Below are 16227 nucleotides of genomic sequence, written 5' to 3' on the forward strand. Positions count from 1 at the left end.
TTTAATTGACACAAAGGAAAAAAGTACCCAAGTGGCAGTTCTTAAATCTGGTGTTCTCTAGACTTAAAGCTGGTCGAATGTGTGCTTAAATGTGAAGGAAAAGAACAAAAGTGAAAAACGCTGGAAATTTAGGCCAAGACTGTGCCTAAAAGGAAAAGTGGGCCGGGCACAGTGGCTCATGCCTATAATCCCAGCACTTTGGGAGACAGAGGCAGGTGGATTACCTGAGGTCAGGAGTTTGAGACCAGCCTGGCCAACATGATGAAACCCCATCTCTACTGAAAATGCAAAAAATTAGCCGGGTGTGGTGGTGGGCGCCTCTAATCCCAGCTACTCAGGAGGCTGAGGCATGCGAATTGCTTGAATCCAGGAGGCGGAGTTCGCAGTGAGCCGAGATTGTGCCGCTGCACTCCAGCCTAGGTAACAAGAATGAAACTCCATCACAAAAAAATAAAATAAAATAAGGGCCGGGCATGGTGGCTCACACCTGTAATCCCAGCACTTTGGGAGGCTGAAGTGGTCGGATCACCTGAGGTCAGGAGTTCGAGACCAGCCTGACCAACATGGAGAAAGCCCATCTCTACTAAAAATACAAAATTAACTGGGCATGGTGGCGCATGCCTGTAATCCCAGCTATTCGGGAGGCTGAGGCAGGAGAATCGCTTGAACCCAGGAAGCGGAGGTTGTGGTGAGCCGAGATTGTACCATTGCACTCTAGCCTGGGCAACAAGAGCGAAACTCCATCTCAAAAAGTAATAATAATAATAAAAAAACAAAATAAAAGCCAAGTGTAGTTAGGGATTTTATACTTTTTTTTAGCTTTTAGGGAACAGAGTCCCTCCTTATAATGCACAAGTCTAGAGAGTCTATATTTATCACAATCAACTTCTGGAGATTTTCAGGAAATGCATTGGTTCAAAATGGTGCCTATGCATTGTTTCATTCCATAAAGCTGCAGCCTACAGAAAAATACAAATAAATAAACCTGGACGAGAGCAAATGTAAATCAGGAGGCCAAAAACGTTAAGATCTGTGCATTTTATTTTTGTAAACAATATCTAAAACATACCTCAATATAAAAAACCAGAAACAAAATAACAAAAACGGGGTGAGAACAAAAAATACAGATGACAGGTTCTGTAGTTATGGTACTGAATTGAGCTTCCTGTCAGCCAAAACTAGAAGGGAAACATGACCACTACCTGACTTGTTGTAGAGGCTTTACATCTGAGCACTTGGATCTGAAAAGTTTCTCTTTAGATGCTCAAATAAGGGACAGTATCCTTGATGACAATACGGTACATACATTCACAATTCTCCCAAGACCATCTCTGTGTATATCAAGGTTAACCTGGATGAATATTTCTGCAGCAGGCATGGGGTAGGCAGGCAACATGACCAAATATATAGTTTGGAGGCTCAAATGAAACAGGAGAAATAGCTCAGGCAACCATGAAGCATGGTGCAGGTATCAGGGTCAAGTATTCTAACCCTAAGATCGGGGTGCATGAGAACTGGAGAGGCCTCAATACTGAGACTTAGACAAAAGGTGTGGAATTAACTTCCTAGTGTGACTAATCCAACTTAGCTCAAAGTGGCTCTGAGATCAGCCCTTCTCTCAAGTCAACTCATAAACAAATGCTTTAGTTACAAGAGGTATTAACTGCAAAATAACAGCCAAGAGCATTCCTGGGCATGTCCATTGAGCCCCATGTAGCAGAAGCCATTAACTGCATCTCAGCAACCAAATTCTCTTTCATCTTGTAGTCACAGAATCCCTGAGTTTTAACTCGGCACATGACCGCCCAGATAAGAGGCTCTATGTCCCAGCATCTCTTTCAGCAAAGTGTGGCCACAGTGATTCAAGCAATGCTCAGTCATACCTTTTTTTAAAAAACTGCTCTTTTCTCTCTCTTTCCCCAGTGGAATGCAGATATGGAGCTGATGAGTCTGCTTTGATCTTGTGGGTAAGAAAACATACTGGGAACGGCTAAATAAGACAGAAGGAAACCAAGTTCCTGATAACCTTGTAGAGTTAAATCTGCCCTCGACCATCTGATTACCTATTATTAGGTGAGAAAAAAACAAACTTCGATCTTATAGCAGTTTGGCCTGTGGCTTAACATATTTCACAACAGAAGGGAAAGGGGTCAGAAGGAGATTTCAAAGGACTCAGGCAACACCCTAGGAAAGTCAATTCGCAGATCACTTCAGCAAACAGGTCAGAAAATAGTAACTATCAAACCAGTTGTGCCTTCTACTCCATCTCTAGGATGGAAGCCCAGCCACATCCTCTGCGGAAAGGAAGAGGCTCTTATTACAGCACAATCCAAACATAAAATGCAGCATGTTCACCATTGGCCTGGGACAAATCCTCAATAGTTGGGGATATGGACTATTTCCCCCACCAGTACCAGGCAAGGACATTCCTGTCCTACCTTTCCCCTAAAGGAGGCAGGGTCCAAACTTCTCCATTCTTCATAATTACCATTCTTGAGGACAGGCCAAATCCAGTAAGGCACGGAGTAAAACAGCTGATGGGGGGCTACGTGTGAGAGTCAGGGGGTTGGGGAGGGGACTCCAGAGCCCCAGAACAAAAGCCACAGCTGGGAACCAGAGAAGGAGAGTAGAGTCCATGTCTACCCTGGGTTTCTGGGGTCCAGGGACCTGAGAGTCAGCACCTGCTCCTCCTGTGGAGTACCCCTGGTGACACAGCTCAGCTGGCAGCTGCTCATCACTAACGAATCCCAGCCACCGGCACCTGCTGCTGCTTGCGGATCTTGTTGAAGAGTTCCATGTACTGGACCATGGTATCTGCTGGGCCATAGACCGCATCATGTCTGTTCCCAAACACTGCAGGAGCCCCTGGTGTGTGGCTACCTAGAAAACTCTGTAGGAACTCAAGCAGCAGACTCCAGCAGTCACTAGCTACCACACAGGGGCCATACTCCACCTGCGAACCAAAAGCACAGAGAATGAGGGTGAATTAAGGCTAAGACAAGGTCTGCTTCTCTTGCACCTCCTGCCTCCTGCTCCCATCTTCCCCAACCCCAAGCTAAAGACATACACCTCCTAGCACAGTGTTGGTCCACAGGAAACGTTCAACCTAAACACTGGGCTCAACACCCAGCATTTTTAGGCATCTTTGACCTTATCCTGGAGCTGTGCCAACCCACAGCCCTCCCAGAGGACCCAGAAGCAGATCTGGGCCCCTTTTGATGATCTCAGGACTGTGTTGTCCCTGCTATGCTGGGTAAAGATTTAAGGAGAGCTCAAGAAAATTCGAAGAGACACAACAAAGAGAAAGAGAAGGAAAATGTGTGTGGGGGTGGTAAGTAGAGAGTAGAGTGGACACATATGCTCTTGAGTTTTTTTCAAGACCAAATTTTACTCCCTAGGTAGAACCAACCTGAGCTCCGACCCTAAGAAAGAATTTCCCAAATAGTGTGTCATGGGCCAAAAAATATACATCTTAGGTTTTCTCCTTCTGCTCTCTTAATTTTTTACTGGAGAGATGGCAGGGTAAAATTACTGGCAACCCTAAGGAGAAATAAGTAAAGAAATAGGTGGGGTGTGTTTCTACTACAAGATTAGAAATGTGGAGGATAAACAGCGGGTCCTCAGTGGGTCTCAGCAAATCCAAGGTCTATGACAAGCCGAAAGGATTAGGAAGTCTTGATCCTAGAGGTTGCTGAGCAGAAACTACCACTAATACCCTTTTCTCCAACTGGGATTCTTCCTAGACTTATCTATCCCCATGTCTCTACATTTTAAATCCCTACATAAATGTTGATCCTCAGGAAGCATCACAACCAAAGTCAGCAGTGCTCACACTGGCCTGAATTCCCAGAGCCAACTGCCTCTATTATAGCATTTTCAGACTAACTTCAAAAATAGTTTGTGTGTTTCAGCCTCACTCTTAATAAATAAATCACAAATTTTCAAAGGGTAGACCTGCAAGCTTACTTGTTTTCTTATCTCAGTGCTGGGCACATTATAGGTTGTGAACTTTCCCTGGTCCCAAAGAAGCCAGCTACTGCTACACTGCCACTCTCACTCCTTGTCACTATATATGTGTATGTATACACACACACACTCTCTCAGTGTCACAGATGAAGTGATCTCAGACACAAACACTCTTTCTACCATGAAAGAAAGCAGACAGCATGTCAAAAGGAAAAGCACATTTTTGCTTCCTAACCTATCTTAAAGCATACTAAGGAGAGGTATGTCGGCATATGTGATTTAGGGCCCACTGCCAGAAAATTGTTCTAAGAGTTGTCCTGGTCTGCTCCAGAACTTCTTGTCATGGGTGACTGTCCCTCCGTATCATAATTCACCTGCCTTCCTTGACTATCTTTTCCCTTCTCCAGCAAGCCACCCTTCCTAATGAAGCTTTCTGCTTGTTTTGAACCCAGCTTCCCGCTTCCTACTATCCACCTGTGTTAGACAGTCTCTGAATAATTAAAGAAAGGATAAAAGATTCACGGAGAGGAAGCACAGACGCCTTGGAGTCAGGGATCAGGTAGGCATAAATAGCTGTTTAAATTGAGGACTGGAGGCCAGGTGTGGTGGCTCATACCTGTAATCCCAGCACTTTGGGGGGCTGAGATGGGAGGATCAATTGAGCCCAGGAGTTGGAGATCAGCCTGGGCAACATAGTAAGACCTCATTTCTACTAAAAAAAAAAAAAATTTAATTCGGTAGGTGTAGTCCCAGGTACTTGGGAGACTGAGGCGGAAGGATCACTTGAGCCCTGGAGGTCGAGGCTGCCGTGTGCCAAGATTGTGCCATTGCATTCCAGCCTGGGTGACAGAGCAAGACTCTGTCTCAAAAAAAAAAAAAAAAAGAGAAGAACTGGAAAATCTTCAGAGCCCTTTGCTGAGCAGCCCCCTCAGAACATCCTGCTCCTACTTTCACCAAGGTCTTACCTCCACAGAGATGCCCCGGGCACTGGGCCCCATTGTGACCGTGCCCACCTTCACCAGGAAGTCACAGTACTGGTACCGGGTGCCCCGGGTCTCAATCTTGCTGGCCTTAGCACTCTGGAAAAAGCCCTTGAGCTTCACCATAAGCACATCAAAGTTGGTGTCAGCAATAAGGCAAGGGCCATTCTCAAAGAGGGCGAAACAGCTCAATGGGTACTCTGAGTTGTGCATCACATACATCAGCTTCCCGGTCTGACCTGCAAGGGACAAAGATCCTATTCATCATCAAGACTTTCACTGGCAAACCCCAGAGTAGAGTCAAATGACTCCCCCACAGAATGAGGCCAGACAGCAAGCTGGCACTACCTCAGCAGTTCTTGGTGGGGGGGTGAGGGGAATCCTCTCACTGACAGCCTTCTCTAGAAAGGTAGGGGATAATAGCAGGAGAGGCAGCATGTAGTAAAACCCACTCTGCTCTACAGAAAACGGTGAGGGGCACACAGGGAACTTTAATAGTGTTGACCATGTTTTAATTCTTAAGTTGAGTGGTGGGCTCACAGATGGTCTATATGTAAAGTCTAACTCCCACAGACTTTACGTATAATCTTTTGTATATTATCATATATTACATAAGTAAAATGAAAGTAACAGCATTTGGGCATGCCAAAGGAAGTAGCTGCTCCCTTCTTCTGCACACTCCTCCTCACCTTAGCTTCCTCCCTCTTTGAGATCTAAATGTTCCTTCGGAAGCAGCGAAGGGGTGTGTCTGAGCATAAGCAGGGAAAGGTAGATGGGAGCCAAGCTGTGATAGGTCTTATCTACCATGCCTCAAGAAGTTTAGACTGTATCCTGAAACCAATGGCAAACCGTTGGAGAATTTTTAGAAGTCTAGCCAACTTGGGAAGCAAGCAGCACACTACAGCAGAGAGAACTCAGGATCTGGATCAGAAGATCAACTTTCAAGCCCCAGCTCACCCCTTCCAGTCTCTAAGAAATAAGTTTTCTCATTTATTTCCATAAGCTATTTGCAATAAGAATGGAAAGCCATATACATTTAGTTAAGTAGAAAACAGAAGAAGGCAAGGCTGGGCACAGTGGCTCACACCCGTAATCCCAACACTTTGGGAGGCTGAGGCGGATGGATCACTTGAGGTCAGGAGTTCCAGACCGGCCTGACCAACATGGTGAAACCATGTCTCTACTAAAAATACAAAAATTATCTGGGTGTGGCAGTGCACGCCTGTAATCCCAGCTACTTGGGAGGCTGAGGCACGAGAATCACTTGAACCCAGGAGGCAGAGGTTGCAGTGAGCTGAGATCATGTCACTGCACTCCAGCCTGGGCAACAGAGCAATACTCTATCTCCAAAAAAAAAAGAAAGAAAAAAAAAAGGTAAAAACTGGAAAGCAAGATTCCTCTTTCATACACTACAAGAATTAATGGGGCCGGGCGTGGTGGCTCACGCTTGTAATCCCAGCACTTTGGGAGGCCGAGGCGGGTGGATCACGAGGTCAGGAGATCGAGACCACAGTGAAACCCCGTCTCTACTAAAAATACAAAAAAATTAGCCAGGCGTGGTGGCGGGCGCCTGTAGTCCCAGCTACTCGGAGAGGCTGAGGCAGGAGAATGGCGTGAACCCGGGAGGCGGAGCTGGCAGTGAGCCGAGATTGCGCCACTGTACTCCAGCCTGGGCAACAGAGCGAGACTCCGTCTCAAAAAAAAAAAATTAAGGGATAGACTGCCAAATCCCACATGCTTATTACATACATAAGCCATTCCCAACACTTTTCTTAGGGCTTAAGGGACGTATAAGCAGAGGACTTAGCCCCTGACTTCAAGAAGCTGACCATCAGGCTGGGCGCAGTGGCTCACGCCTGTAATCCCAGCACTTTGGGAGGCCAAGGTGGGTGGATCACTTGAGGTCAGGAGTTCGAGACCAGCCTGGCCAACATGTTAAAACCTCGTCTCTACTAAAAATACAGGAATTAGCCAGGCATGGTGGCATGTGCCTGTAATCCCAGCTACTCAGGAGGCTGAAGCAGGAGAAGCAGTTGAACCCAAGAGGCGGAGGTTGCAGTGAGCCGAGATCGTGCCACTGCACTCCAGCCTGGGTGACAGCGAGACTCCATCTCAAAAAAAAAAAAAAGCTGACAATCTCATGAGAGAGATAGGCTAAAAACTTTTTTTTTTTGAGACAGAGTCTCACTCTGTCACCCAGGCTGTAGTGCAATGGCGCAATCTTGGCTCACCGCAACCTCCGCCTCTTAGGTTCAAGTGATTCTCTTGCCTCAGCCTCCTGAGTAGCTGGGATTATAGGCGTGCGCCACCACACCTGGCTAATTTTTGTATTTTTAGTAGAGACGGGGTTTCACCATGTTGGCCAGGCTGGTCTTGAACTCCTGACCTCAGGTGATCTGCCCACCTCGGCCTCCCAAAATGCTGGGATTCCAGGCATGAGCCACCGCACCCAGCCGACAATCGTATTTTCTAACACAGCAAAATCCTTTCATGTATGTACCACCTTGTGAAGCAAGCAGAACCAGGTTTACTATCCCCTTTCTAAAGATGAGGAAAATGAAGCTAATTGGATCCCAGAGCAGCAGCAGTAGCAGAATCACCTGGGAACTTATTAGAAATGCAAATTACAGCCAGGGCACTCATGCCTGTAATCTCAACACTTCAGGAAGCCAAGGCGGGGAGGATCGCTTGAGCCCAGGAGTTTGATACCAGCCTGGGCAACATAGGGAGACCTTGACTCTACAAAAAAAATCAAAAAGTTAGCCAGGTATAGTGGCACGCACCTGTAGCCCCAGCTATTTAGGATGCTGGGGCTGGAGGATCACTTGAGCCCGGCAGGTCGAGGCAATAGTGAGCTATGATCATGCCATTGCACTCCAGCCTGGGTGACAGAAAGAGACCCTGTCTCAAAAAAAAAAAAAAGGTGGGGGGAAATGCAAATTATTGTCTACTCTCCTTCAAACTACTAAGTCAGAAACTTTGGCGTGGGGTCTAGCAATCTGTGTGGTAACATGCCTTTCAGATGATGCTAATGCTGGTCAAGTGTGAGAACCACTGATCTAAAGGCACAGAGCCAGTAACCAGCAAAACTGAAGCTCCAATCCAGGTATGCTCACCCCAAGTTTATTGCTGTTTCCTGCCTGCCATGAAGGTGTTCTGTCTCCCCAACTAGACTGTGGCTTCTTGAAAGTGAGGGCCTGCTCAGCCTACACCAGGTAGTTTCACTAGAAGTCATTTGCCATCTCATATCTATATCCAAATGTTTTGTTACCCAAATGCTTTTGTAATTATCTCTTGATTCTTACCTCCTTCATATTGAAGGCAACACAAATCGTAACTGCAATTTTATCAACGATGATAAAAGAGCTCAGTACAACTCTTAGCTACTTAAATATTACTTTAAATATTACATGCCAGGCTGGGTGCAGTGGCTCATGCCTGTAATCCCAGCACTTTGGGAGGCCAAGGTGGGCGGATCACAAGGTCGGGAGTTCAAGACCAGCCTGGCCAAGATGGTGAAACCCCATCTCTACTAAAAATGCAAAAATGAGCTAGGCGTGGTGGAGCACACCTGTAGTCCCAGCTACTCGGGAGGCTGAGGCAGAATTGATTGAACTCGGGAGGTGGAGGTTGCAGTGAGCCGAGACTGTGCCATTGCACTCCAGCTTGGCAACAAGAACAAAACACCGTCTCGAAAAAAAAAATTACATGACAATCTCAGTTCTAAATGCTTTGCATGTATTAACTTCTTTAGCACAACATGAGGAGAGAAGTACTATGATTATCTTCATTTTATAGATGAGAGAACTGTATTGGGAAGAGTCCAAAAACAGAGCCCATGTCAAATAGTTTTGGTACAAGAAATGTACACGGGGAACAAATACACGGGTTGGAAGAAAGGAAAAACCAAATGGGATGGTGGGACAACCCAAAGATTAGCAACACAGGAAACTACTACCATATCTAGGGCTAGAGGGAAAAGAAAATATGTGCTGTTATCAGAGGCAGGAATGAGGGCTGCCTAGAAGCTAGAACCAAGGAGGTGAAGACACAGCCACGGCTAGAGACACTGCCCAGAGCAGAGGGAGAGGAACACTGTGGGCTTCCTTTCTCCCATCCTCTAATCTTCTCTGGTGCCTCTCAATAACCAAAGCTAACTAGCAGAGGGCCTGGAAAATACAGCTTACAGGGGAAGTGCAGGAAATGGATCTAAGGGAAACAGGTACATGAGTGGCGTGGAAACAGTAACAGGTTGTGGGAGTTACCTACAGGTACACAGTTAGAATGTGGCAAAGCCAGGACTCAGGACTCTGGCTCCCCGGTGATAAACACTGTGTTATGGAACTGTTCAAGCTCAAGTTACTGCAGAGCTAAGACTAAGAGAAACAAGTTCCCTAACTCATATCCAAAGAGTCTCTCTCATTGCCTAAGCCCAGGAGTTAGAGCTTGCAGTGAGCTGTGATCATGCTACTGTACAGCCGGGCAACGAAGTGAGACCCCCACTCTAAAAAGAAAAAAAAAAAAAAAAAATCCTCTCTCCCTCCCAACCATCATCCCCCATCATCCACACCCCATCTCATCACTCAATACACTAAAAAGAACAATTGATTTATGCTAATGAGGAGGTCAAGGCCAATGGTTAGGTGTAAGAAAACACAAACTCTATGAACAGAAACTTCTAGAAACCCTAAAGCTCTAAAAGAATCATAAACAAAGACTTCTGGGCCTAAAACAAGTCTTTCTCAAATTTCAGAGTGCATAAGGATTGTCTGGATTGTTAAATGTAGATTATGTGGCCTACAGCAGCAGTCAATCAGTAAACAGGGCCAGGAATCTGCAACTTTAACAATTATCCCAGGTGATTCTGACGTGGTTAGTCAGTGATTAACCCTGAGAAACCTTGCTTTTAGAGTTCAAACTGCACAAAACAAAAAGCACTCAGAACACAAGGGCCAGGCATGGTGGCTCATGCCTGTCATCTCAGCACTTTGGGAGGCCTATGCTGGTGGATCCCTTGAGCTCAGGAGTTTGACACCAGCTACTTGAGAGGCTGAAGTGGGAGGATGGCTTGTGGCTAGGAGTTTGAGACCAATTTGAGCAGCATAGTAAGACACTCTCATGACCACATCCAAAAGTAAAAAAATCAGCCAGGCATGGTGGCACATGCCTGTAGTTCCAGCTACTCAGGAGGCTAAGGTGGAAGGATCACCTGACCCCAGGAGTTTGAGGCTGCAGTGAGCTATGAGACACCAAAGCACTTCAGCCGGGGCAACAGAGCAAGACTCTATCTCTTAAAAACACACACATGGCCGGGCGCGGTGGCTCATGCTTGTAATCCCAGCACTTTGGGAGGCCGAGGCGGGCGGATCACGAGGTCAGGAGATCGAGACCACGGTGAAACCCCGTCTCTACTAAAAATACAAAAAATTAGCCGGGCGTGGTGGCGGGTGCCTGTAGTCCCAGCTACTCGGAGAGGCTGAGGCAGGAGAATGGCGTGAACCCGGGAGGCGGAGCTTGCAGTGAGCCGAGATCGCGCCACTGCACTCCAGCCTGGGCGACAGAGCGAGACTCCGTCTCAAAAAAAAAAAAAAACACACACACACACACATAAATACACACATACAAAGAAATTTTGGGATGTAATGGATATGTTTAGTACCTTGGCTGTGGTGATGGTATCATAGGTGTATGCATATATCCAAACTCATTAAGATGTATACATTAGATGTGTACAACTACTTGTATATCAACTATACCTCAATAAAGCTTTAGCCAGGAGTGGTGGCTCATATCTATAATCCCAGTACTTTGGGAAGCTGAGGCCAGATAATCCCTTGAGGCCAGGAATTCAAAACCAGCCTGGTCAACATAGGGAGACCCTGTCTCTACAAAAAATTTAAAATATTAGCCAGGCGTGGTGGCTCATGCCTGTGGTCTCAGCTACTCAGGAGGCGGAGGTGGAAGGATCACTTGAGCCCAAGGGTCGAGGCTGCAGTCAGTGAGCTGTGATCATGCCACTGCACTCCAGCCTGGGCGACAGAGTAAGACCCTATCTCAAAAAATAAAATAAAATAAGGGCCGGGCACGGTGGCTCACGCTTGTAATCCCAGCACTTTGGGAGGCCAAGGCGGGCGGATCACGAGGTCAGGAGATCGAGACCACGGTGAAACCCCGTCTCTACTAAAAAATACAAAAAATTAGTCGGGTGTGGTGGGGGGGCGCCTGTAGTCCCAGCTACTCGGAGAGGCTGAGGCAGGAGAATGGCGTGAACCCGGGAGGCGGAGCTTGCAGTGAGCCAAGACTGCGCCACTGCACTCCAGCCTGGGCGACAGAGCGAGACTCCGTCTCAAAAAATAAAATAAAATAAAATAAAGTGGCCGGGCACGGTGGCTCACGCCTGTAATCCCAGCACTTTGGGAGGCCGAGGTGGGCGGATCACCTGAGGTCAGGAGTTCGAGACCAGCCTGACCCACACAGAGAAACCCCATCTCTACCAAAAATACAAAATTAGCCGGGCTTGGTGGTGCATGCCTATAATCCCAGCTACCTGGGAAGGCTGAGGCAGGAGAATCACTTGAACCTGGGAGGTGGAGGTTGCAGTGAGCCGAGATCGCACCATTGCACTCCAGCCTGGGCAACAAGAGCAAAGCTCCATCTCAAAAAAATAAAATAAAATAAAGCTTTCAAAGGCCCTATTCCAAGAGATAAAGAACCAAGAATTAAACACATCTCACCACATGTTTAAGAATACCACCCTTAGCAGAAAAGCAGAAAGACTTCAATTAACACAAATATCTATTAACTCCAAGCCTGGTTCCAGCCATCCTACAGACCCATCTCACTGACCTTGGCTGCCAAGGGTAGAGGCGGCTGTATGGTAAGTCTCACAGTCCACACAAAATGTTCCTTGCTTCTCTGCCCCAAGCATCTCCAATTTCCGGGTAAGGAGCTCTACGGTTTGCTGAACACTCTTGCCCTCGGCCACGGGCATCTGGGACACACTGGAAAGGAAAGCACCAAATCGTCAGTTATCCAGAGACACACATGTGCTCACTGAGCCATTCACTCGCCCACAGCATCACAGCTCATCAGGGCCAAAAATTATCTTGGAAATTACCTACTCTGACCATCTTCCAATCCCCGCAACTTTATTATTATTTTTAATCAAAAAAAATTTTTTTTGGCCAGGCGTGGTGGCTCATGCCTGTAATCCCAGCACTTTGGGAAGTCGAGGTGGGCGGATCACAAAGTCAGGAGCTCAAGACAAGCCTGGCCAATATGGTGAAACCCTGTCTCTACTAAAAATACAAAAATTAGCTGGGCATGGTAGCGGACACCTGTAATCCCAGCTACATGGGAGGCTGAGGCAGGAGAATCATTTGAACCCGGGAGGCCGAGACTGCAGTAAGCTGAGATCGCGCCCTTGTACTCCAGCCTGGGCGACAGGGCCAGACGCCATCTTAAAAAAAAAAAAAAAAAAAAAAATTTAAGACCAGTCAAGTGCAGTAGTTAGAATGGGGAAGAGTAGAACAAGGAGTCCAATCTGTAACTGAATGTGAACAATCAATTAAGATAACTCATTACACTTGGACCAGTCCCCCATTGTAAAGACAAGGAATAGAGGACCATGGTCCCTGAGAGCCCCTCTAAGAACTGGAGCACAGTTCTCAGGATTCTCGCACCAGGGCAATGAACTTCCTATCATGGGGCGTTCTCAAGTGTGGCATGCCAAAGATTCTAGATGGCACACAGACTGAGCATTCAATAATGCTGAGTCATATAATGAAAAAGGGATTCCTTTTGCAACTCTTGCAGTTCTGACTACATCAAGGGAAAGTCTCCGTTTGGGTTAACATGTTTTTACCAACTCTGTGAACTTGAGCTGTTAAGCACGGTGGCCCAGAGCCACAGGTGGCTGGGGCTACTGTATTGGACACTGTTGTTAGAGAACATTTCCATCATCACAGAAAGTTCTATTCAACAGCCCTAGGAACAAAAAAAGAAAAGCAGTCTTCAAGTTTATAATTTTTGGGAATGAGAGGCAACAGTATTCACAAAAATTGAATCAAAACAATGGAACAAAACAAAAACGTTATTTCCAAGATTTCCTCCTATGGTGAGTGAACCTCCTATGGTGGCTTCCCCTTTAGAGTGGTAGGTAACCAACTGCCAACCAACAACATGCCAGACTGCATCCTAAGGCCTTTAGATGAATTAACTCTCTAAATCCTCACAATAGTCCTATGAAGGTATGTTATTTATCAACTTGTTACAAATGAGGAAACTGCCGGGCGTGGTGGCTCACGCCTGTAATCCCAGCACTTCTGGAGACCAAGATGGGCGGATCACTTGAGGTCAGAAGTTCGAGACCAGCCTAGCCAACATGGTGAAACCCTGTCTCTACCAAAAATACAAAACTTAGCCAGGCATGGTGGTGTGCGCCTGTAATCCCAGCTACATGGGAGACTGAGGCAGGAGAATCACTTGAAACCAGGAGGCAGAGGTTGCAGTGAGCCAAGATCGCACCACTGCCCTCCAGCCTGGATAACAAGAGCGAAACTCCATCTCAAAAAGAAAAAAAAAAAAGAGGAAACTTGGTCGGGCGCGGTGGCTCATGCCTGTAATCCCAGCACTTTCGGAGGCCGAGGCGGGCGGATCACGAGGTCAGGAGATCAAGACCATCCTGGCTAACACAGTGAAACCCCATCTCTACTAAAAATACAAAAAAATTAGCCGGGCGTGGTGGTGGGCGCCTGTAGTCCCAGCTACTCGGGAGGCTGAGGCAGGACAATGGCATGAACCTGGGAGGTGGAGCTTGCAGTGAGCCGAGATCACACCACTGCACTCCAGCCTGGGCAACACAGTGAGACTCCGCCTCGAAAAAAAAAAAAGAGGAAACTTAAGTACAGCACAAAGAGGTTAAATAACTTGCACTAGGTCACACAGTTAATGGGTGGTGCACCCAAGACTCAAAGCCCAGCAACCTGGCTTCATGTCCATGCTCTTAACCACTAACTAGACTGCCTGTATAGGGATGTAGTGTCTGTTAAAACATTTTTAAGGAAAAGATCGATTGAAAAATTAATAAACAATAGTACAAGCAGTACTTAGCTATATAGAAATCAAGAAAACAGGCCGGGCGCGGTGGCTCAAGCCTGTAATCCCAGCACTTTGGGAGGCCGAGGCCTCCGGATCACAAGGTCAGGAGATCAAGACCATCCTGGCTAACACGGTGAAACCCCGTCTCTACTAAAAATACAGAAGGGCGTGGTGGCGGGCGCCTGTAGTCCCAGCTGCTCGGGAGGCTGAGGCAGGAGAATGGCATGAACCTGGGAGGCGGAGCTTGCAGTGAGCCAAGATCGCACCACTGCACTCTAGCCTGGGCGACAGAGCAAGACTCCGTCTCAAAAAAAAAAAAAAGAAAAAGAAATCAAGAAAACAGTCATCGATGACATTGCTTTATGATCAACTAAATTAATCTATTAAGGCAGAGTCCTTCTGTTGCTAAAAATTGTCACTACTCTATCAGAAAAAACACTGATAAACGATGTTGCTAATGTGCCTTATTTTGAAATATAAAAGAATCCCTAAACTGACGCTACAAGTGACAGAAGTCCTAGGATTCTGAAAACGTTGATAAGAGTGCCAACAGCCCTTTCCCTGGAGCTGCCTTCTCCATTTAAAGAGCAGGGGTGGCTGGACACGGTGGCTCATGTCTGTAATGCCAATACTTTGGGAGACCAAAGCAGGAGGCTCGCTTGAGTTCAGGAATTCAAGACCTGCATGTACAAAACAGCAAGACCCCATTTCTATTTCTTTAAAAAAAAGAAAGAGCAGGGGTTCCAGGGTTCTACGCTGCATCCTTTCCATTTCCATCCCTCACATATCTTGCTTCCATTAAGGAACACAGGAGGATCATGATGTCAACCGTAGGAAACAAGAGTGCAATCACTGAGAAACCTGCAAGAACCTGGGCTAGCAGGAGGAAAAGTATTTCCCCTACACATGCTTTTGTATGAGAAGCCTATAGCCACTGGCTTCAGATATGCTGGCCTCCGGGTTTCTCCCACGGGAAAAATGCTGAAATCTACTGAGATAAGAAAAAAATGTTCTGGGACCTGGCACCTTACAACTAACGCCTCCACAAGCACCGGACCCATACCTTTCCCTGCCACCTCATCTTCTTTCAACTGAGACTTAAAACATATGAAAGATAAAAACTCCGTTGAAACTAGACCAACCATGGAATTAAACATAGTGGGAAACGGGCTCTAAAGAGATAAAGTGCCTGGAACCATGATCTCCTTATTATCAATACCCTCTTTTTTCCTCTAGACCCAAGATCTTAAAATGGGCAAATTAGAAACAGACACAAGCGGGTCTAACTGTATTTGATGGCTGAGGGAAGGGCAGGCGAAAATCTTAAAAAATACTATCTCCTGATTGCTTATGGCCCACTCCCTCCAACCCTGTCTGCAGGTGGGTCATAGTCCAAAGACCCTATTTCCAACCCTGAGGTCCCATTGCAGGCAGTACTATGGCCTTACGGAAAGGAAGATGTATCCAGAAGAGAATGAGGTATACAACCATTGATAGGTTCCTGGGATAAAAATTTTGCTTTGTTGACACCAGCCTGGCCAATATGGTGAAACCCATTTCTACTAAAAATACAAAAAGTAGCCGGGCGTGGTGGCGGACGCCTGTAGTCCCAGCTACTCGGGAGGCTGAGGCAGGAGAATCGCTTGAACCCAAGAGGCGGAGTGTTGCAGTGAGCCAAGACCGCTCCACTGCACTCCAGCCTGGCGACAGAGCGAGACTCCGTCTAAAAAACAAAAAAAAAACAAAAACAAACAAACAAAAAAAAAAAAACAAAACACCTTTGCTTTCCCGCCTTCCAAGAGGAAGGGGCGCATCTCCGAGGAAACAAGCCCGGGGAACCCGCAGCCCGCACGGCATCCTCTCATCCACACAACCCGAGGACATCTCACTCAGCTCCCAGAGGACGGCGGACCATGGCCAAGGTCCTCTTTCCGGCTTTTCACAACTCCAAGCCCCGCCCCACAAAACCCCCTGCAGTCTTACCAAGTCACTCCCATGGCGTCGGGCCGGGAAAGTGGCAGAATCACACAGCAGAAACGCAGGGTTCCCTGTCCGCCCACAGAAACTGCTCCAGTTCCCCAACACAACCTTCGGTCTCAGAAGGGACTCCGGAAATACGTAAAAACAGAGCGCCGGGTCTACGCCTTCCCCAGGGAATGGGGCGTGTCTCGGCACCACTCGG

General features: G+C 47.0%; 1 protein-coding gene across 1 annotated transcript; it reads right to left on the reverse strand.

Annotated features, from left to right (window-relative positions):
- Nucleotides 1-1023: 1023 nt before the first annotated feature.
- Nucleotides 1024-16171, reverse strand: MED20 (mediator complex subunit 20). Its single transcript, XM_003266283.2, has 4 exons — nucleotides 16029-16171; nucleotides 11793-11947; nucleotides 4932-5185; nucleotides 1024-2953 (listed from the first exon to the last, which is right to left on the reverse strand). The coding sequence occupies exons 1-4, from the start codon at nucleotides 16040-16042 to the stop codon at nucleotides 2738-2740; spliced, it is 639 nt and encodes a 212-aa protein (XP_003266331.1). The 5' UTR covers nucleotides 16043-16171; the 3' UTR covers nucleotides 1024-2737.
- Between the last annotated feature and the right edge of the window lie 56 nt (nucleotides 16172-16227).

The sequence above is a fragment of the Nomascus leucogenys genome, chromosome 17, assembly GCF_006542625.1.
Source record: "Nomascus leucogenys isolate Asia chromosome 17, Asia_NLE_v1, whole genome shotgun sequence".
In the NCBI taxonomy this organism is placed as follows: Eukaryota; Metazoa; Chordata; class Mammalia; order Primates; family Hylobatidae; genus Nomascus; species Nomascus leucogenys.

Coding starts and splice junctions, on each gene's coding strand:
- MED20 (XM_003266283.2), bottom strand. Junction 5,186..11,792: donor CTCTACCCTTGGCAGCCAAG/GTCAGTGAGATG, acceptor TGTCCCTTGCAG/GTCAGACCGGGAAGCTGATG. Junction 2,954..4,931: donor CCCGGGGCATCTCTGTGGAG/GTAAGACCTTGG, acceptor TTTGGTTCGCAG/GTGGAGTATGGCCCCTGTGT.